Source organism: Camelus dromedarius, chromosome 7 (assembly GCF_036321535.1).
Source record: "Camelus dromedarius isolate mCamDro1 chromosome 7, mCamDro1.pat, whole genome shotgun sequence".
Lineage (NCBI taxonomy): Eukaryota > Metazoa > Chordata > Mammalia > Artiodactyla > Camelidae > Camelus > Camelus dromedarius.
Genome location: NC_087442.1, coordinates 24,864,322 through 24,886,382, shown reverse-complemented (window position 1 = coordinate 24,886,382; position 22,061 = coordinate 24,864,322). Strand labels below are relative to the sequence as shown.

General features: G+C 38.5%; 1 protein-coding gene across 1 annotated transcript in view; it reads right to left on the bottom strand.

Moving 5' to 3' along the window:
* Positions 1-16,410, bottom strand: part of SLC13A1 (solute carrier family 13 member 1) — a 74,175-nt gene extending 57,765 nt beyond the window's left edge. Inside the window, exon 1 of the mRNA XM_010975605.3 lies at positions 16,119-16,410. Coding sequence (XP_010973907.2) covers positions 16,119-16,217 — 99 coding nt within the window. The 5' untranslated portion in view covers positions 16,218-16,410. The remainder of the gene's footprint in view (positions 1-16,118) is intronic.
* Between the last annotated feature and the right edge of the window lie 5,651 nt (positions 16,411-22,061).

The window sequence follows — 22,061 nt, the reverse complement described above, 5'->3', positions numbered from 1 at the left end:
TCTCTTAGTCAGAACACATGGATAAAGCAAAAGCTCTTCATTGTGACTCTGTGTTTTCTATCTTACTTATAAGAACCTAGATTTCAAAGATAAAATGGATCTTTTTACTACCTTGCTTTTTAGCCACAGCTAACCAGTCTTTTGGTCCTCTCAAATCTGCCCCTTTACCTCTCAGATCTGCCCTTTAGGCTCCATTCCATGTCCTCCACTGTAGGCAAGGCTGTTTCAAAGCCAGATCATCTTCCAAGAATCCACTTCGATTTTGTAATCCCCTTGCATACAGCTGGATTAAAAGACTAGCTACCCTGACAACTGTCTGGAGCACCAATCTATAAGGGCCTGCTAAAACACCAGGAAAAGAAATAGAAAACACAGTGCAAGAGGATGCTGTTCACCACACATAACCCTGGCCATTGTGTTGAAATTTCACTTCCACCTGGGTCTACTTCAACTAGACACGCATGGTCTGCTTAGACAGGGCAATTTTGGAGATAAAATAAAAAACAAAATTTCAGGTATTAAATTATTAACTTGCCTAGACTGCTTTCATATTTTAACTGGCACAGCCCTGATTTAAAATGATCAAGTTAGTGATTTTTCAGTAGTTCATTGTAAAGAATCCAAAATCCTCATCTTGCCTTCAAGGCCATCTTCACTTTAACTATGATAAGACTCATCCCAGTATTTCCTGAAATATTTCTAAAGAGTCTTAGTGACATTCCTTCCTCATGTTTGGGTTCTGATCCCTGCTCCTCGTCATGCACTCTTTTTCTAAACTCTAATCCATAACGTTCATACCAGTAAGCCCCCAGATACTCTTAAGTGACAGCTTCTACCTGCCTATGACTATATTCTGGCCTCTTGGGCCCTTTGACCAAGTTTGACTATTTAAATGAAGTAGTTGCAAGCTAATGGCCAACTCTAGCAAGAAAATACATCTTATCTGACTTACAATGAGGGGAGTGTGTGTGTGTGTGCTCGCGCATTTAATTTGGGTCAAGATTGGTAAATCAGCAGATTTCACGTTAGAAATAAAACCTGAATTTCTGGCTTCTCTTGACAAACTAAGGAATTTGGTAACACTGAGATCATATTCTTCCAGGTCAACAATTCTCCAGATTCGAGGAGAGCTTCCCCTTTAGAGGCTGACCTGTGCTTTGCGGTCGTGTACAGTAACTCTGCACCATCAAATTCATTCTGTTTCCTGTTTGGCCTTAGTATTTAAGTAAAATCTCCAGTAATAAAAACGCTGCCTTTTACCATCCTGCTTTTACCATTCCTGCATCAACACCTAGATTGCTCATTTGGATTTCTCTGCCTACTGGCTGTGTGGTCCATGGACCAGCACATCAGCATGATCTGGGAGCTTATGAGAAATGCAGATTCTCAGGGTTTTCCCCAGACATACTGAGTCCAGATCACCATATTCAAGTTCTCCAGTTGATTATTAATTAAGTTAAAATTTGCTAAGCCCTGGGTTACTACCTCTTCCGGACCTTCCCTTTTATCTTTATTGCTGGGTCCAACTTTCAAACCAGAAACGCGCTTCCAAGAAGGGTCATTTTGCTTAAGCTGAATCATTAGACTCATAACCTATTCTGAATACTTATCCATTCTTCAATGTGAAGTTCAAATTTACGTCTTGTCTGCAGAGCTTCCCCTAAACACTTATGTACATTTCATATTTTTGCATCTACATCCCAGGGGATTACAGCTGCATCTGGCTAAGGCACCATATCTGTTGTCTCTGACAGCTACCCTTCCAGAATTTGTAGGAAATGCCTCCTTGTCCCCATATCTTAAACTCAAAGTCTAGAATAGGAGGAAAACAGAATTATCTCTGTCTGAATGTGCTGCAACTCCAAAGACACCCTGAATGTTTGATCTGTAGAATCATCTCTGAGATAAAGGGGAAAATTGCTTCATTTTATCCCTGGAAATGCTTCATCACCTGTTCTCTCTAGCTATAGCATCTCTGTCTCTCGTTGAGCTCTTTAATTTTGTTCTCTTTCTTCTCTTTTTCTACTTTTTTATCAAGCCCCTACTCCTAAAACAGAGGGACGCCACCATCACCACCGTTATATACCACAACCACCACTAATACTACCACCGACAACCAATAATACAACAACAATAAAAGAAGGCCAATTGTCAAATAAGTTAGACTGTGGGTGAATCATTTTCCTTTCTCAAGCTCTCTCAAGTCTAGTGCAAGTCACGACTACAATCCGATGCCTTTCATAAAATTAATCCTACAGCCATAACAAGTAATGTTGAATCAAATTCTGTTCTAGATAAAGCAAAGCATTTCAGTATCATAAAATTCTGAACTGAATGAGAGCAACACAAATAACGTCCACTTTTATTTTGTTTATTGTGAAGGAAAATACAGGAAGAAAAAAATGATTCAAAATTATGACTGACTGATCTTATAAAAATACTCTTTAAGTCATGATTCCTTCTCAAAACTCTATATGAAACAAAGAGGGGAAAGTCCAGAGGACTTCCTCAAAATTTTTTCTTTTTAAAAATCTATACACCCCCTACCACTTCCAAAAGTTACATGGAGAAGTTCAGCAAACAAACCACATCCATCCAGACAGGGGCAGCTGTGCAGAAACAGATGCTGTAAATTCTGTCAGGTAGTATGAGGTGGAATGTTAAGTAACCATGCTTTCCTGCTCTGTGTGTACACTATGCCTTTCTGGCTCTTTTAGGGCCATCTCCACCTTTCCTATTAAAAGATGCTTCTCTCAAACTACCAGAGAGATGAAGCGATTCCTTGCAGACTTATTACCAATAGGGACGAGAAATTTGTTTCCTGATTAAAAAAAAAAATTTAAGTATAACTCTTCTAGCAGAATATCTTTTAAAAATGTTTTTAAAATTGTGAAATATTAAGAACACATGGAAAAATTATAATAGTAACTGCACTTGTGTTCACATTTTAAAAATGTTGACATTTTGCCACATTTGCTTGACTTTTTAAAAAATAAATAAAACATGCAAGATTTATATAGACCACTCCATTTCTTTCTCCTTGGAAATCATAGAAGTCAACCATTGTTTAGAGTGTGGTCTGCATCCTTTCTATCCATGCTTTTGTGATTTTACTATATGTAGACATTAATACATTAATAAACATGCAATTTTAAGAATAAATAAGACTTTCTGTGTATGTGATTTTTCAACTTGCTTTTTCACTCAATATTTTATGTATTTCAAATGCATTCATGTTGATACATGTAGACCTATTGTTATTTAATTTTAAGTGACTATAGCATTTCTTTTTATAAATATATTACAATTCATTTGTGCTTTTTTCTACTGATGGCTCTTTAGGGCTCTTTCCCCAATTCTTCATTATCATAAGACTATGACCATCCTTGTACCTAGTTCCATGTGAATATAGGAAAGAGATTTTCTAAGATATTGTATAAAAGTAGTATCAATATTTCTGGGTGGAAGGGATGCATTTGAACTTTACTGGGAATTGCCAGATGCTATGCAAGATGGTTGTATCAGTTTATATTAGCACCAGCAATGTGAGAAAGTTCAGTTTCACCAACCATTGGTATATTGGACTAATTTATGTATTTGACAATCTGATGCTGTGGGAAGTTCTTAATTTAATTTGCATTTGCTTGAATACCACTGAAGTATTTTTTCATGGCTATTGAACATAATTGTTTCTTTCCTGCAAATTACCTTGTTTATAGTCTCTTTCTATCTTTCTGTTCAGTTGTTTACTTTTTCTTCATGCATTTGTGGAGTTATTTTTAGATTCTTGATAATATTTCTTTATAAGTATATTTTTGCAAGTATTTTTCTTAGTCTCTGGCTCATCTATGAAATTTGTTTTATTGTATTTCTGGTTGATAAGAGGATTTCAACTTTAATGCAGTTATTTTAAATCCTTTCTATTACGTTTTATGTTTTTACTGTCTTGTATGAAAAATTCTCTCTATATTATATTGTAGTCCCATGTTTTTCCTAAAGCTTTAAATTTTGTTTTTCAAGTGTAGGTCCTAAATTTATTTGTGTAGGAATCTGATAACTCTTTTTCTAAATGGATAACCAAAATGGTCTGGGTTTTTGTTTTTTTTTTTATTGGATGGTCCATCTTTTGCCCACAAATTCATGTTGGTACCTATTTCCTATGCCAAATTTCTACAAATGTAGGCACATGTGTTTATGGACTTTTTAATTTTGTCCCTCAACTCCTACCCTCACCACAGCTTTCAAAAATCAATTCTTGTAGAATTATTAAACTCATAACTACTATAGCTTTTCAATAAGTTTTATAATCTCTATCTAAAGTCCCTTATCTTACAGTTTCTCAAACTTGCCTTGATCGTTTTAAGCTTTCATTTTTCTCTTTGATTTTTAGATTTGTATTCAAATTACACAGAATTTATAGAGTAAGAAATAGCCGTAAAATATTTCTATCTATTAATCTCTCTATTCATTTAGGTGTTCATTAAATTCCTTCTATAATATCTTGTAATTTTCTCTGCAGGAGTTTTGTATATCTTTATTAAATATCTTCATTATTGTTGAGAATGAGAAATGAATCTAATTATCATCCTATTGTAGAAAGTTTTTTCCTCTCTACTGTTTAGTAGCTTTAACATTTTCTCCTTATTTTCGATGGTCTGAAGTTCCATTTATGATGTGTCTGAATGTGGGCTAATATTAAATTATTTTGTACTTAGAAATGTATATTCTGCCTGAGGATTGATGTCTTTTTAATTCTGAAAAAATTAGCCATTATTACTTTGAATATAATCTCTTTTCTATTCTATCTCTTTCAGGAATACCTCTTGCATGCATTTTGGGAATTCTGAATTCCTTCCTCAAATTATTCTTTAACTTAAAACATATTTACTTACTATTCTGCCTGATTTTTTAGGTGAATTCCTAGTATTCTTAGTCCACATAATTATGTCTTCAGGTGTACTCACTTTAAAGATTATAGTTTATTTTATCTTGAGTTTTTAAAATTCTAATTGAGTTGCTTTTTTTCTTTTTTAATTTCAGAGATTATCTTTTTCATTTCCTGGATTTCTAACTAGTCATTTTTTACATTTACTTTTTCTTGTTTCGTATTTCTTTTTTAAAAAACAGTTTTAATGAGGTGTAACTTGTATACAAAAAAATTGTATATATATTATAAGCAGTTTGCTGAGTTTGGATATATGTGATATATACATACACCCATATAACTGTCACCACAATCAGTCACTATCACCACAAACAGACATGTCCAAGGTTTGGACCAAGGTCCAAATGGCTTTGTTTTCTTTCATCAATGTTTTATAGTTTTGTAATTTTCAGTGTAGAAGGTGAAGTTCCTTGCTTAAGTTTATTCCTAAGTATTTTATTCTTTTTGATGCTACTGTAAATGGAATTGTTTTCTTAATTTTCTTTTCTGATAGTTGTTAGTGTATAAATTCCACAACTGAATTTTTACATTGATTTTGAATCCTGTACCTTTACTGAATTTGTTTATTAATTCTAATAGTTTTTTGTGGCATATTTAGAGTTTTCCACGCATAAGATCATTTTACTTCTTCTTTTTCCAATTTGTTGCCTTTTATTTCTTTTTCTTACCTAACCGGTCTGATCAGGACTTCCAACACTGTATTAAATAGAAGTGGTGAGAATGGGCATCTTTGTCTTATTCCTGAGCTTAGAGGAAAAGCTTTCAGTTTTTCAACATTGAGTATGATGTCACATGTGGGCTTGTCATATACATCCTTTATTATGTTGAGGTTTGTTCCTTAATTGTTGTCGCCTAATTTCTTGACAGTTTTTTTTTTCATTATGAAAGAATGTTGAATTTTGTCAAATGATTTGTCTGCATCTATTGAGATGATCATATGATTTAAAAAAAATCTGTTATTCTGATGCATCACATGAACTGATTTGTGTATAACTGAATCACCGCTGTAAATCCCATGTGGCCGTGTTGTATGATCCTTTAATGCGCTAATGAATTTGGTCTGCTAGTGTTCTGTTGAGGATTTTTATGTGCATGTTCATTAGGGACAATTTCTTTCATTGTAGTCTCTTTGCCTGGCTTTGGTAGCAGGGTAAAGTTGGCCTCATAAAATCAGTTTGGAAGTGTTTCCTCCTCTCCAGTATTTTTGAAGAGTTTGAAAAGGATTGGCATCAATTCTTTTTAAAACATCTGGTAGAAGTTACCAGTGGAGCCATCTGGTCTTGAGCTTTTCTTTGTTAGGATGTTTTTGATTACTGATTCAAGCTCTTCAGTAATTATTGGTTTGTTAGGGTTTCTTATTTATTTATGATTCAGTCTTGATAGACTGTGTGTTTCTAGGAATTTATTTAGGTCTAGATTATTCAATTTGTTGGTGTGTAATTGATATATTTCTCTTTTAAAAATAATTTGTCATCTTTTGCATCTTTTTCAAATTTCCCCCCTTCCTCATCTGATGATTGCCCTATTATTTTCATTTTATTTGGACTGTTTTCATCTTTGTGTTGATTCCATTGTCAGACTTTCTTAATTGTCTTATTGCATTTTTAAATTTTATTTTCAGATTCACCCTGAGTGGTAGTTGTTTTGTTTTAGTGGTTTCTTTTCTTTCTGTACTCATTACTCCCCATCTAGAAGTTTTACAGTTGCCTCCAGCCAGTCCCTGGCTCACAGTCCAGAATGTGCCTTATTTGTCAGCCTGAGGTCCTGTCCTGCCAGAAGAATGCAAATCCAGGCTTCTAGCTGGCTGGGAGGCTGGGCTGCTTTCTGTGAATGCCACCACAGACAGCGGTCTGTCTACTTTTTTAGTGCTTTCATAGCTGCAAGAAAACCACTCTCCAGCCCTTAGTCTGTGGCAGTGACATTAACTCTAACCTCAGAATGATGTGGGAGCACAGTAGACCATACAGGTTCTCACTTTTTGGGTTTGCTTGTTTGCTTTTCTGCCCCATTCGGGTCTACAGAAATATTTATTTGCTTTGTGTTTATGGTGGAGAGTGTGGTGGGGTGGAGGGGTCTTAACTGCACCAACATTATGTAGACTGCTGATCACAGGCTTTATAGACAGGCAATCTTACTTACAAGGTGAAGATATTTGCCAATAAACAGACAGATCTGTTTTTCTGACTTATGACTAAATAAGAGGAGAGGAAAGTAGGTATTGTAATTCCATGCTGAACCAAGGATCCATAATCACTTTGCTAGTATGTAGTAGAGTTCAATCCAAGTAGACCCATGAGAGCATCTCTTGTTCATTGACTGCCCTATTCCCAGCACCAGAACAGTGCCTGGCATATGGTAAGTGCTCAGTAACATTTGTTGAATGATGAGGTTTTTTTCCCCTCACTCTGTGCCTTTTCTACAACTGTTTTTATTCATATATCTTGACCCCTAAAGAAAACACTCAATCACCATCCTGGCCATAAAATTCTTCAGCATAGGAATCTTTTGCTGTGTTTTCTTTTCTTCTTGCCTGGCAGTGGATCTCTTGACCCTCATCCCAGTGGCTAAATGTTTATTTCTCCTGAGGTTCTCATCTCTCTTGCCAACAAGCTAGAATTGAAACTAAAACTTTTTACCTGCATAGGTCAGTTCCCCACACCTGACACTCTCCCACTTCCCCATTTAACAATATTATAGTCATCTCCTGTCTTCACCACCTCAGTAAGTGCAGCCAGGCAACTGCCCCCGAGGCAGAAAAGGCAAATGCAACTCTGAGTAGGCAGCCACGGCTACCCCTCCCCCAAAGTCCCGAGTGCCAAATATATTATCTTGGGAAATGTGGCTGATTATATTGAAAAATCACCTTAGTTCACTTTTAAATTATAACTCCAGATGGAATTGAAATATAAATTAGGCTTTAAAATATAGTTTTTTCACCTCCCCCTTTTTAATAACACACTGACTGATATTAGGGAGTAATTTGGCTGATGAATTAGCATGTACGTGGGTACGATCTCGCAGCACAGCTTGAGAAAAGCGGGACCAATCCCAGGCCTCACTCACTGCAATTGACTTTCTAAAAGGAACACCAAGCAATTAAGAAGGGGAAAAAATCATGCTTTCTAAATCTGGGTGCTACAGAAAAAACACTATTATTATTTGACAGAGCCCATGAAGGGCTTTGCCTGGTTCGTGATACACCTACCCCTACTGCTGCAGGAATTTCTCAAGACTTAATCCTTAATCTTGAGAGTAAGAAAGAGCTCAACTACAAAGTCAAAGAAAAATAATCAGCATTTCTTGTTAGTCTTTAGCCCAAAATGGATAGCAGGGAAAGGCAACTGGTGGCTCAATTATGTCAATTACAAGGGATTTTTAACTCTTTCTTTTCATTTAACGTCTACCACCATTTAGCAATGGAGATGTACTGCGTTCATACCCCATGCACACAGTGGAACCGGAAACAGCTGTAGAGGTCATCCGGTTCTCCAACCTGACTTTACATCGTTAGGGTGTGATGGAAATGCGGTCCCTGGATTAACTGCTTCATAATCACGAGGAGTCTGTTAAAAGTGCAGCATCCCAGACTTCACATCCAGAGGCTGTGATTTTAAACAAATACCTCCAGTGAATCTGGGAGAGCCAATCCACAGATAAGATCTAAAACACTTTTAAGAGTCTTTTTCATTTTACAGATGAGGACATGGCCCAGAGGACAGCATGACGGAATCACTTGGGGAGTTTTCCAGAATATACCAGACAAGTCGGGACAGCCTAGGTTATGCTGTGGCAAAACTCCCTAAACCTCAGCAGCTTACAACAATCAAAGTTTATTTCTTGTTCACATTATTTGTTCATCAAGGGTCGTGGTTGCTCTGCAATCCAGTCAGTGGGAGACTCATGTCAGTATGTGTTTTTGTAATTGCAAATGTAGGAAGAACGGTGCACAAGCCATTAGAAATCTGATATAAATGCCACTGAAGAGGCAATATCATTGATGAGCTTGGGAGTCAGTGTTTAAATCCTCCCACCTTCTTTATTGACTATGTGACTTTGGGCAAATTACTTAACCTCTTTGTCCATTTGCTCATCGGTAAAAAGGGGATAATGTTGCCTATTTCTAATGGTTGTTAGGAGGCTGATAGCCGACATTCACATATATTATTGTTACCAAACAAGATATAAAAATGTATTGTGAAAGGTCAAGAAGAGCTCCACGGAAGAGACACACCCTTTGTCCTGTCTCTTAGTCACTCTCTTCACTGTATTTGAAGTTCCTTCCTTTCATCATCTTCTGTCTCCTGCATCCTATCTTTCCTATAAGATCTGGCTGAAGTCCCTACATCCTTCTGCCTCAAGCGGTCTTTAGTCCATCCATTCAGCACAATGATCAACTCTCTCCTGTGTGACAGGCACTGCATTTGGGCCATAGGAGGAAACAAGCTAAACCACACATTCCATATTCTTGAGGTATTTACAGCTGAGATGGGGAAGCAAAGATAAAAGCAAAGAGGAATACATACTGTAGTGGAGGCCGATGTCTCCATGATGGAGCAGTGAGAGCATGGAGGATGATTCTGACTGTATCGTAACCTGAGCTGCCTTTCCCAAAGAGCACAGGGCGGGAGGAGAGGGCATTCCAGGAAGAGGACACAGACAGAGAGGAAGAATAGTCATGAGTATTCCAAGGGCAACAGACAGTGAAATACTGTTAACGCAGGAAATGTGAATGTGGGAGATAAGTATGGGGGGCTTTGGGGAGGGCTGTTAGGACACATAAATGACAAAACCCTAAAACTCCATTAGTACATATGTGTTTTGTTTAGATATTTTCCACCTGTCAGCGAAAGGGAGCCATTGCAGAAGTCTGACCAGGGGTACAATAGGACCAGGCTGGCATTTCTGACTTGGTGCTCGGGCAGGAGACTTGGCGGGGAAGGAGTGTGACGATGGCCTATGAAAGAGAGAGGTGAAGACAGCCTCGAGGAGAGCAGGGCCAGCGGGAGTGGAGATGGGGCCGCAGACAGGAGATGGGTGGATTCGGGCAGTGAAGCTACATACACTGAGTGATGGGAGCTCAGGAATCTCTGAAGCATCTGACATGACACACAGGTTTCAGGCCTGGAAGTGGGGTGAAGAGTAGCAGATTCTCTGAGATAAAGAAAACAGAAGGAGCAGCAGGTTGTGGGCAAGTGGGACCGTGTGTGGTCGGGGGAACGGAGGGCAGGACGATGATGACTCCCTAGAGGTGCACCCACCTTTTAGTTACACATCTATACCACAAATGACGTGTTCTAATCATTTGGCATAAATTTATAAGCAGCCTTGTTTTGTGATGAATGTTTGCCACAGTATATATTGACTTTCAGCAACTGTACCAGCTACTGGAAAGCAGAAACGTTAAGCTTCTGTGTAATGTCACCGTTCACTTAGCACGACCCTTTGGCCTTTGCAGGTTCTCAGAAAATATTCATGAAATAAATATATCTCACATTTGGATTTTCTGGTTTTGGTCCTCTCCTACCACATTATTGTTGGCGGATTTCTATGTTTTCTTTTTTCTTGCCTGCCATCATTTTGATGCTCTTTTGGATCAAAAATGTTCACTGTCTTGGAATTTATAGTATTCTCCCCCTTACCTTAAATCCCTACAGTATTCTAAACCAACATCCAAAACAATACCAATTGTTTCTATTAATAATGTTTCATTACTCGATTTCCTGCTTTGAAAGTTCTTCGTGTTTTCTGGGAATTCCTCCCCTCCCTCTTCTCTCACTTGTAGTATTTTAAAATGTCTCCCACTCATTTTCATTTGCTTTGTCAGACTTTCCGACCTACCACTTTCCCCTTCCCCTTAGAGCCTGTATCCCGCTAAAGTTTACGCTTCTTTACAAGCACTGTATTTCTCCCATGTTTCATTTGTACAGATGTAGCACTGCATCTCTCACTATGCATCATTTCTTATCCTTACTATAATTTCTATTATATTTGCGATGCATTAGATGCCTAGGTTGGGAAGGAAAGAAGCAGCACATGACAGCTGCAGAAACAGAGGCGGCCCTCCCAGCCGTATCTCCTCCATGTCTAACGGGGTCGGTCCTGCGCACCAGCACTCTGCTCTGCTCATGCTCCCACTCTCTTCTCTCTTCAAGTTTCTCTCAGAGTAAAATATCTTCTAGAGAAATCCTGAAGTATCTGACAGAAATCCAAAATCTGGTCTTGGTTTTACAACCAATCAACTAGGGAATGCTGCTCAATATCTGTGCGGCTGTTTTCCCGACTCCTTAACTGAAAAAAAGGGATCCATAATGAATGGATAAACTGGATGGAGGAGTGGCATACCTGGAGGAAATGCTCGCTACAAACAGGAAGTATTATTGTTCAATTTTCTTCTCTTACTCCTTCTCAAACAAATCTGGCATTCTTTTTATCGTTTTGTCCCATCAAAAGAAGTATGAAGAAAAGCCAAGGACTAGAAAAGTAAGTAAGAAAATAGTACAGAGTTCTGAGAAGAATAAAAATGAACAAGCTGCTAGAAGTAGTCATACAAGAACAAAGCTGCGTAGAGAACATCACTGGATACGGCACAGAGTCTGGACCAGGTTTAACAGGTTTTTCTCTGGCAGTATTTAAGAACATTTGGCTCCAAAAAGGGAAACATTCGGTGCAGTTTGTTAATGTTATTCAAACGTTTACATAAATATCAATTACATGACGGGCTTGTTTTACTGATCACTAGCTACTGATTGGGGAAGACCGAGCCTACCTTTATGTTTGTGTGGCAGTTAAAAAGACAGGATTTCTGATGTTTTAGCGAAAGGCAGTAAGAAGTCAGGATTCCTTTAGGAAAGTGACATCACACCAGTGTTTTAGGAGTATACTTACTACCACTGTGGAAGCTATAAAGACACAAATATGGGCTCACTGGCCGTAGGGTCAGACAGATGTTGATAGGAAGCATCTGTATAGCCACATCTGGGTAAGCCATTTACTTGTTTCTGTCTCCATTTCCGATCTGCATAATTTGACCAAGTATGACAGCGAATTCATAAGGATTGAATTTGAACTTCTTTTTGACTTACGCTCATGGGCTTCTGGGATGAGACATACCTTCCTTTGCTATAAAATATTATTTCCGTGAAAACATTCATTCATTCAAGTACATAGTTCCAAGGTCTCTTTCCAACTAGAAGTTATCGAGATGCCAGTCTAATGCTATGACCCATAGTAAACATTTGGGCACAGGTGTGAAGGGAAGAAAAAAACATCCTGACAAGCTGATAAGACCAGCTTGTGTAGCTGGGACTCTGGGACATTCAGCAAATGACTGAGCCTGCTACTCTGGTTCTGATAGTTCCACCCCCCCGTAGTTAGAATCACTGCAATTTTCTATCTTAAAGACACTGAGTAACATGAGACCAATTGGGGAAATGGCTAAGATATACCTCTTCTCTGGTTTTACCTGTCTAAAGCATTATCTTAAAGAGATATGCCTGAGTTGGTAAATGATTACCAAGCCACGCTTTATGTAACTATGTACAGAACCTGAGTCCAAATCCAGTTTCAGTAACATCTGTGTGGCTTTGGTTGGGTCAACTGTCTTGGAGCATCACTTTCCTCAAGTGTGAAAGGAGAATGATAGAACATATGTGCTTGTCTTCTTAGCTTGTAATGAAAGTTAAAGAAGATAATTTGGATAAAGCAGCTGGCAGAATGCCTGGAGCAGAAGCATGCTCTGCAAAATGAACCCCTTCCCCTTCTGTTTGAACTTTACCTTGCAAAATCACTTAGGGTCTCTCACCATTGATACTACATTTTTGAATTGATATGGAATTAAGGTAAGAGTTAAGGCCAGTCTATAGAAACAACTCAATAATCAGTAGGAAAATGAAAAAAAATCAGTCAATTAATTTATTGTTTGTTGGTTCTATGTCATATAGATTGATTGTGCTTTTATAAAGCAAAATTGACTTTTTGAGGGGGTTGAATTCTTTAGTTGTTCTATTAGAGTTCTCCAGTTTGGTAACCTAAAAGTTACAATGCATTAATTTGCAGCCCTGTCAAAGTAAACCTCTACTTAAATTTTATACCATCCAAAGGCTCATGGTCTCTGAAAAAAAAAAGTTCTGCTTTCATTGTAAGCAACAGTTAAAATAATATTCTTTGAGTTTAATTAGCAGTTGATTGAATGATTAAATATGCATTTAAAGTAGCCAAAAAATGAAATCACTTTATTGTACTAGGAAAATATCCTCTCATTAACATTTATTGAGTTTTAACAAATGAGTTGATTAGAGGGAAAAGAGAGGAACACAGTTCATCAAATGCAACTTGATGTCAGGCTTCCCCACAGACCTAATGTACTCTTATCACAGCACCTCAGGGAAAAAATCAGCGACTGCCTTTCTTAGCAAGAATACACTTTCTGGTTAATGAATCACGCACAGAGATTGTTGCTTTTAATTTATTTACTTGTTTGCCTTTTCAAAGAGTTTATACTCACTTTCTCTGAAAACTATGCAAGATAATCAAAGTGTCGAGTGTATATATGTCAAAGGAGCATCACCGATGATATGCAGTCATGGCCAAAGTTTGTCTTGACTACTTTAACTTCTTAGTTTCTCTGCCTTAAGTAAGGACTTATGCTGAGACTAATCCAGAAATACTAAAATATAGCAGGGGTCCCGGTATGAATCAAGATGTACTCATGGTAGGATTCAGCCAGGTCTGGGGGACACGTGGGACCAGGGGAGTTGGAAAAAGAAATCCATCACACACACTAGATGGATTATCGAGTCTTTGAAGAGGGTGAGGGTAGGAGTTCAGCTTAGAGTCTTGTGTCTGTGACTCAAATTTGTCATCTACTGGCTGCCAGAGACTCATAGAGGGGTCCTCAGTCCACAAACAATAAATGCTGGAGAGGGTGTGGAGAAAAGGGAACCCTCCTACACTATTGATGGGAATGTAGTTTGGTGCAGCCATTATGAAAAACAGTATAGAGATTCCTTAAAAAACTAAAAACAGAGTTATCCTATGATCTAGCAATCCCACTCCTGAGCATATATCTGGAGGAAACTAATTTGAAAAGTTACATACACCCCAATGTTCATAGCAGCACTATTTACAATAGCCAAGACATGGAAGCAACCTAAATGTCCATCGACAGATGACTGGATAAGGAAGCTATGGGATATATATACAATAGAATACTACTCAGCCATAAAAAGGAATAAAATATAAACATTTGTAGCAACATGGATGGACCTGAAGATTGCCATACAAAGTGGAGTACGCTAGAAAGAGAAAGAAAAATACCAAATGATATCACTTATCTGTGGAATCTTAAAAAATGACACAAATGAACTTATTTATGAAAGAGAGACAGATCAACAGACATAGAAAACAAACTTACGGTTATCAGGAGGAGAAGACGGTGGGGAGGGATAAATTGGGAGTTCGAGATTTGCAGATACTAACTACTATATATAAAATAGACAAACAACAGGGTCCTACTGTATAGCAGAGGGAACTATCTTCAATATCTTGTAACAGCCTATAATGAAAAAGAATATGACAAGGAATATATGTATATGTATGTATAAGTGAATCACTGTGCTGTACATCAGAAATTAACACAACATAGCAAACTGACCATACTTCAATAAAAAAAAGAAGTAGCTGAGGTGGGGTCGGGGGGGCAGAGGGAAGAGGGGAGGATTAGTCACACAGAATTTAAAGAACAAAACCACCAAACCATAAACAACTGGAGTGTGCCTGCTGTTTTCACTAGAAATTCTGTTAGACTTTGGGGGTTCAGAACAATGTTTGATGAAAAGGGGGTGAGGGGAGCTCTTCCCTCCCTCCACAGGGCCCTGAGACCTCAGTGCCAACAGAGGCCCAGCCAAGTGGTTGCCCCCCAACCCCCTGCAGGAGGTAACCCGCAGCTGTGGGCAGCAGAGGTCGGTCCCTCTGCCAGCTTTGCATGAGTTCAAAAGGACTTTTCATTATCTCACATGAATTTCCTTCAGAGATTCCCATACCAGTGAAAGGCTTCTGAGGCAGGCTGGAGTATTATAATTACCGTGATTCTATTTTAACCTAAGACTAGTATAACCTTGGTTAATACTTGTTGGAGAACATCAGACACGTTCTTTTCTACTCAGAGAAAAGGCGTCATGAGGTGGCAGGAATCACACAGCTGTGGGTCAACAGGTTTGGGGAGATGCTCACTAACCCACGTACGATGTGTCAGCCACTGCTCCAAGAAAGTGCTTGATGAGCGCTTATTCATTTAATCCTCACAACAAGCCCACTACTATTCCAATCTTACATATGAGAAAATGGAAGCACAGAGAGGATAATTAATTTGCCCAGGTCACACAGCTCTAAGTGGAATCCTGGCAACTCAAGGAGAGAGCCTGGCTCTGGTGACCATCCTCTTAGCACCAAGAGACACCTGTCGTGCCTGGCATAGGGAAGATGTTCATTAAATATTTGCTGATACAAATCACTTTACCAAAGTATTAAAAATACATTGAGTTTATTGTTCTGGACTTAATAGACTGACCACAGGTAAAAGCAAACAGAAAAATCCCTACAAGTACACCAAAATAAAATCTCAAAGAATCAGAATATCTACAATAATGTAATAGATTTTCTGATTAACCAAGAAAATTACTTCGTGTTTTCAATGTCTTCTTATCCCGTGAGGAAACTAAATTTCCAGAAGTTCCAAGGCTTACACCAAGCCATGAAGCTGACAAGTGAATTAGTCTGTGCTACACCAGTTGTTCTAGCTCTTTCCCCCAATGTCACAGTGCTGCCTAATCTCAGGGGAAGGGACTATGTTAACCCAGGATGCTCCCTGGAGACTGATAACCAGGACAACAAGATCTCAAGAGCTGTGCTTTTTTTGTTCTTCCTCTCACCTGGTTGCCAGGCAGAGAATAATTCTGCTTGAATATACTATTTAATTATGCTAGTTAATCATACTGAGAATCTACAACATTAGTCATTAAAAAGGAGAAAAATGGACAAAACACAATGTATAACCATCCTGATTTCAAGCCCAAAGTGTCACCATCCATTCAGCTCTGAGCCAATGACATAGCGACAATAAATGACAACTAGATAAATCAGAAAATCCACCAGCCTATTCTCTGGGTTCGCTTACCTTGGTGCAGAGGACGATTGGCAATGGCAATAGGATCAACAGACTGAAAACCACAAGGAGAAGCCGGCGATAAACTAGAATATAACTGAAGAATTTCATTGTCCCGAGCAGGTGCCTTCAATAGTGTTCTCCTCAAAATAAGGCAGATGTTAAATAACCAACCTGGATTAATATTTCTCCAGCTCATCATCTTCATTTACTGCCCCAGACTGACCAACATGAGTTAAAATTAAATCTTGATTTTTATTGTTTTACTGTCACAATTAACATGGAGAGATAAGCCCAAGAGTGTTTTCAAGAAACCAAAGACCATTTACAGGTACGGTTTTTGAAAGGCCAAACTCTCCTTGTTTCCTTTGTTCACATTAACCGGAATATAGACCGGCCAAGTCTAGGAGAAGGCAGAACTGTGAAGTGGGTTGAGTCTGCCCACAATGAGGACCCTCTGCCCGTTCTGATGTCCCCCGACTTTGAGGCTCCACACTTGGGTTGTGTCTTGAGCAAGTCTTTTCTGGGTCACTCCAGTGTCCTTTCCAATGAAGTCCATTTTCAGCGTGTAAATTGAAATAGCAACCCCAGTAGCGGGAATTCCAGTGTGAAAGGGCAAGTTTTGGGTGCAGATGGGCTTTTCTAGGGCTTCTTAGATAATGTATTAAGGCAGCTGTCTCACTGCCCACGTGGGGTTCGGCTCAGAGGAGTGCTCCGGACCTCTCTCGTCCAGGAATTCTCTGCTCTCATTCAAAAGATAAATACCTGTTTCTGACAGTGAGTAGTATTTTCCTCCCCAATACCACACTCGGTTGTACAATGACTTCTTCACTGTTTGGAAACAAAGTTCTGTGTATTTCTTGGACTTTATGACCTCTTTCAATAGGAAACCAAAAGATTGAGTTAATAGTATTGCTCTGATACTGACTAGATTGATGAGTTAACTATGAGGGAACCTGCACAGAGATAAGTCATTAGAGCCATGTACGAAGGGCTGTGTGTGTGTGTATAGATGGGAAATGTTCTGACAGTGATATCAAGGATCTGTTTTGAAATGCCTCAGGGCTAGGGACTGGTTGGTTTGTTTCTCGTTGTGTTGTAAATTAATCATCCCAAAACGTCAACTAAACAATTACTATGCACCCAGCCCTAGGTATAAACAAAACACATTCCCTTCTATAATTTATAGTCAATTTCTCTTGGCACAAATAACCTTACTTTTATGTAATCTATGGTTAGCATTCAGACCTTATTTCTAATTCCTCACTAATGTAACTCTGCTCTCTTTTCCCATCAAGGAAGATAATTTCACCAACACTCATCTCACTGTACTGTTAATGTGGGTGAGAAAGCATTTTTTTCCCTGTAAAAGTCTAAATTTCTAAATATATATATATAGTGTTCAGGAAAATCACCATAGTACACAGAAAAAAAAAAGTCTCCAAACCAGAAAGGCACATTACATCTTGAATTTCTCAGGTGAAAAAAAAAGTGGGTAATTATGAATAGTAGCAATAAATAATGAGCAGTAATAAATGAGCAGTAATAATAATAGTGTTAAAAAACACATTAAAGGAACAGAGTTACTTAAAGCAATTTTGATACATTTTTTTTCAATATATAACACCCTGTACATTTCATTGCATGCTTTTTTTTTTTGAGATTTTTTCAAGAAACCATTTCTGTTCTGAAATTTCCTTAGGCCACCTGGTGAGACCATTTGAACTTCACTTTCCTCATCTTAGATTTTACTCTGTGAAATGACACCAAAAATGAAAAGGCATTTATGTGACATTTAATGGAAATGAGTGCCTATGCATGCAGCGACTAGTGGCACTCAAGCCAGACAGAGGCTAAAGGAAAACACTTGACATTTGTCAGGGCCTCCTTTCTGTGCCCTGTTTTCTCTACTCTGGCGCCCCTTTCTCACCGGACAAAGTTTTGCAGGACCCTCCTATAAACCTAGGTTCTAGCCAGCTCCATCTTCTGTGGTGGCCCCTTACTACAAAATGGTTCTACTCTTCTTTATGTCCAGCCAATCTTCTGTTCCTAAGGGTCTTCTCTCCATTATCATAGAGAGAAAAGATCTGATAGAACAATTCACACGAAACACGAATGACTAATATGACCGGTCTGCCTACCTCTGGAAGAGTCAGCAGGAAATGAAACGCTAATGGGAGACTATGGGCCCCTTGGAAACATATCTTAAGGTGTCTTTCAAATCATATCACATTGCTAACCAGTTCCACAGTCATGAGGTTTCACCTCTTCTTGGTACAGAAAAACATAAATCTCTTTTACTACATCACAAATGTATTGTTTTATCTATTTGACCTAAAATGAATCACACCATTGTGTAATCACAGATGAGTCCATTTAAAACATCTTCTCTACAAATATAAGAATATTACAAATATTGTTCATTCATTCACAGTTATATACTATGTTCCAGGAAGTTTACCATCTCATTTAACCTTCAAAACCCAATGCAAGTTGTTGGTATTGTGTGTATTTTTATAACTATTTCTCTTGTACAGATTTTGAAACTAAAATCCAAAGAGTCCGTGTAAAACACACCAGGTACTAAGTGTATAGCAATGATTTAAATCCAGTTCTTTCTCGTACCTAAGGCATTTTTTTGGGGTAATATGTCATGTGTCTACCATGCTGACTATTAATTTGACACTAAACACTAAATCATCGAATCCAGCATTTGTATATCAGCATGTGGTTTGGTTGGCTAAGGGGCGGATTGTAGCTCTAGGGCTTGTTTACTTTAATGTCCATCAAGCCTTATGATTGGACACAATTTATGTGAAAATCAGGTTCGGGCATAAAGAGAAAGAAGGATTCCTTCTTTATATTCTGATTATTTTCATGAAGAAGTTTGGTGCTGAAGTTGTATAGACAGTCAACATGAGGGGAGCAGAAACCAGCTTTACATGCCGTGCCACATACTTCTCTCAGGCTTGTTTTCTGGCCGCCCCTTCCTTATGCCACATTTACTCTCAACTCTGTGCTCTTCTTCAAGTCTCTCCCTATTCCAAGAACATGCTTCCTTTCTCTGTCTTTAAACCCCACCCATCCTCAAAGTTTGAACTCGTAGACTCATCTCAAATCTGCTGCTTCCTATAAATCCAACCTGATGATTCCTGGCTTTCCACAGGGGAAGCTCCTTGGGCCAACCATATCCAAATAATCTTGAGAGCTCCACGAAAGTGCAGATTCCCTGCCCTATTGGGTCAAAATGTGTCTTCATGTTTAGTTGGATCCTTACGAAGTTTTTATGCACACTAAGATTTGAGACCCATTGACGCAGTATCTGTAAGATGCATTCTGGCCTGTGAGTAGACAGATTTACATTAATTACTATTTCTTTTAATTGAAGTTTATAGTCAGTTGCAGTGTGTCAATTTCCAGTGCACAGCATAATGACCCAGCCATGTGTGTGTGTGTATATATATATACACACATATATTCATTTCATATTCTTTTTCATTAAAGGTTGTTACAAGATATTGAATATACTTCCCTGTGTAATACAAAAGAAATTTGTTTTTCATCTATTTTTATATATAGTGGTTAACATTTGCAAATCTCAAACTCCCAAATTTATCCCTTCCCACCCCCTTTCCCCTGGCAACCATAAGATTGTTTACTATGTCTGTGAGTCTGTTTCTGTTTTGTAGATGAGCTCATTAATGTCCTCTTTCTTTCTTTTTTTTTTGATTCCATACATGGGTGATATAATGCACGTAAATCTTAAATCCTCAATAAACTTGCTAACTGTTTGAGTACAGGGGACATTAATTTCCTCCCCTATGTCCCTAGCAAAGTGACAGGTGAATACTCGGTGAAAATTTTCTCTGGATTTACCTATAAATATAGATAAATGGGAACCAATTAGCCTCACTGTTTATATAGTGTGGTTTACAGGAGCAGTTCTTCAATTAAGTATTCAGGACTTCAAAGAGATATGACTTGCTCAATGGGGGAATATTTGCTCCATTGCAAAAATATATATAAATACTTAGATGAGAAAGTGTGTATGCTCGGTGTACACTTTGACTAAGAAAAAAAAAGTCAAAAGCCTTTCCTGTTGGTGAAAGCAGGCATTATAAACATTTGTATATAAAAGACTGACTGCATTCACTTCAATTACGTGTTCCAATTTTCATTGTTAGAATGTGTGGAGCTCAAAGTGCAGTCCAGTTTTAGCTGATTGCTATTGTTGAGACTGTCGAGTCAGGATGTAAGTCAGATTTTCTCTTCACAGTCATTTATTTCTAAGCCTCAACTAATCCTTAATTCTGAATCTCACTCATGGTCCATCCCCTTTTATATATTCTGGTTACCTTCATAAATTCTATCATTTCCAGATACTGCACAGTAAATTGTTTACTCTCTGAGCTCCATGTGCGAGCTATGCCCTAAAACCTTTTTAGATACTCTGAAAACTAAGATCATTTTTCCCCTCCTAACTGGCATCTAGCAGTCATTCCCTTCACCACTTTTTAATATTTTCAATTTCTTCACGTTCAACTTTTCTATTCCTTAAGATGATGAATTCCCTTGATGAAAGTGAAATGTAAGAATATTGTAGTGAAATTTCCAGGCCCACATCAATTAACTGTATCAGTTTTTATTTTCATTGCCTAAAATAAAGGATAAAGGCATTACCTCGGGATGGATAATCTACCCTAGAGACTCCTGGCTCATGCACAACCCTCTAGACACCTAAATTGGTATCATTCATTATTAACCACAACTTCAATAATCATTCCTCCAATACCATGAAGTAAATGACTGACTGAACAGATGAAGACTGAACCATGACCTAAAAGGTGATGACCTGAACTCCCATGAACCGAGAAGCAAAGCAAATTCCAAAAGAGGAGGATCTATTTTTGGCAAAAACAGCAGCTGCCTGAACAGCTGAGTACTCCTGTCCAGACACAACTGGTCACACCCTCCACCCGGGTGCGAGGAATGTTTTTCCCTGACCATGTCTTTATCTTGGGCAACCTGAGGGATAAAAGGGGAAAATCCAGGGATGGAAGAAGAAAGAGGGGGATGTTGGGAAGAAGAAAGGAGAAAGGACACGCTCTAATAAGCAGCATATTGTTAGAAAAGGAAACTGAATAAAGCTGCCCCAAAATGTCTAGATCTCTCTTTACTCCTGCTCCCTGCTTGTCCCTCACTTCCCTGCCCGGTCACCTTCTGTAATAATCATCTTGCAGCAGCCTTCACACATGAGACAGTATGGGGACCTTCGTGAGAACTTTTAGGGTATTTAGAGGTGAGCCAGGACTCCTGGATGTAGCATAAATTACCAGCACCTAGGTGGGAAAGGAGACCAGAGTTCCAGGTGCTCTGAGAGGATTGCTGTGACACTAGGACTCCTCAGAATGGAAGCTGAGGATCCATGAAATAAATTACATACAGCTACCATACCATCCCAGCTGATCTGAGGGTTCCCTCCTCAGACGTCAGTAGCATTCCATATAGTTCAAACTAGGCAGTCAGGAACTGCTTTGGGGTATAGCTAGAGAGACCCATTTAAAGAAGCCACAGAGGTAAAAGTTTTGCCCTGGTAATCTCAGTGCTGCTATGAATTCACTGTTGCTCATAGCCAAATGTGTCCATTTTTCTCTCCCAGAAAAAGAAAATTAGTATTTCTCCCACCATCTTCACCACCAAAACTGTTGTCCATTTGAGCCTGGTACATCTCCTGCCCTTGATGACAATGAAAAAATAAAGTTCCTGATGGTGATTTTATTTTAAGTGTAGTAAGCGGTGTTGACACAATCCAGCTGCCAGGCTAACCCATCTTCCTTGGAAATAAATTTTTCCATAAGCATAGAATATTTCACAATATGCCATTAACATGACTACAGGAAGTTAGCCAGGGTGCCCTCTTGCAGTAATTTTCTGTTGGCATAGCTACAGCATCAC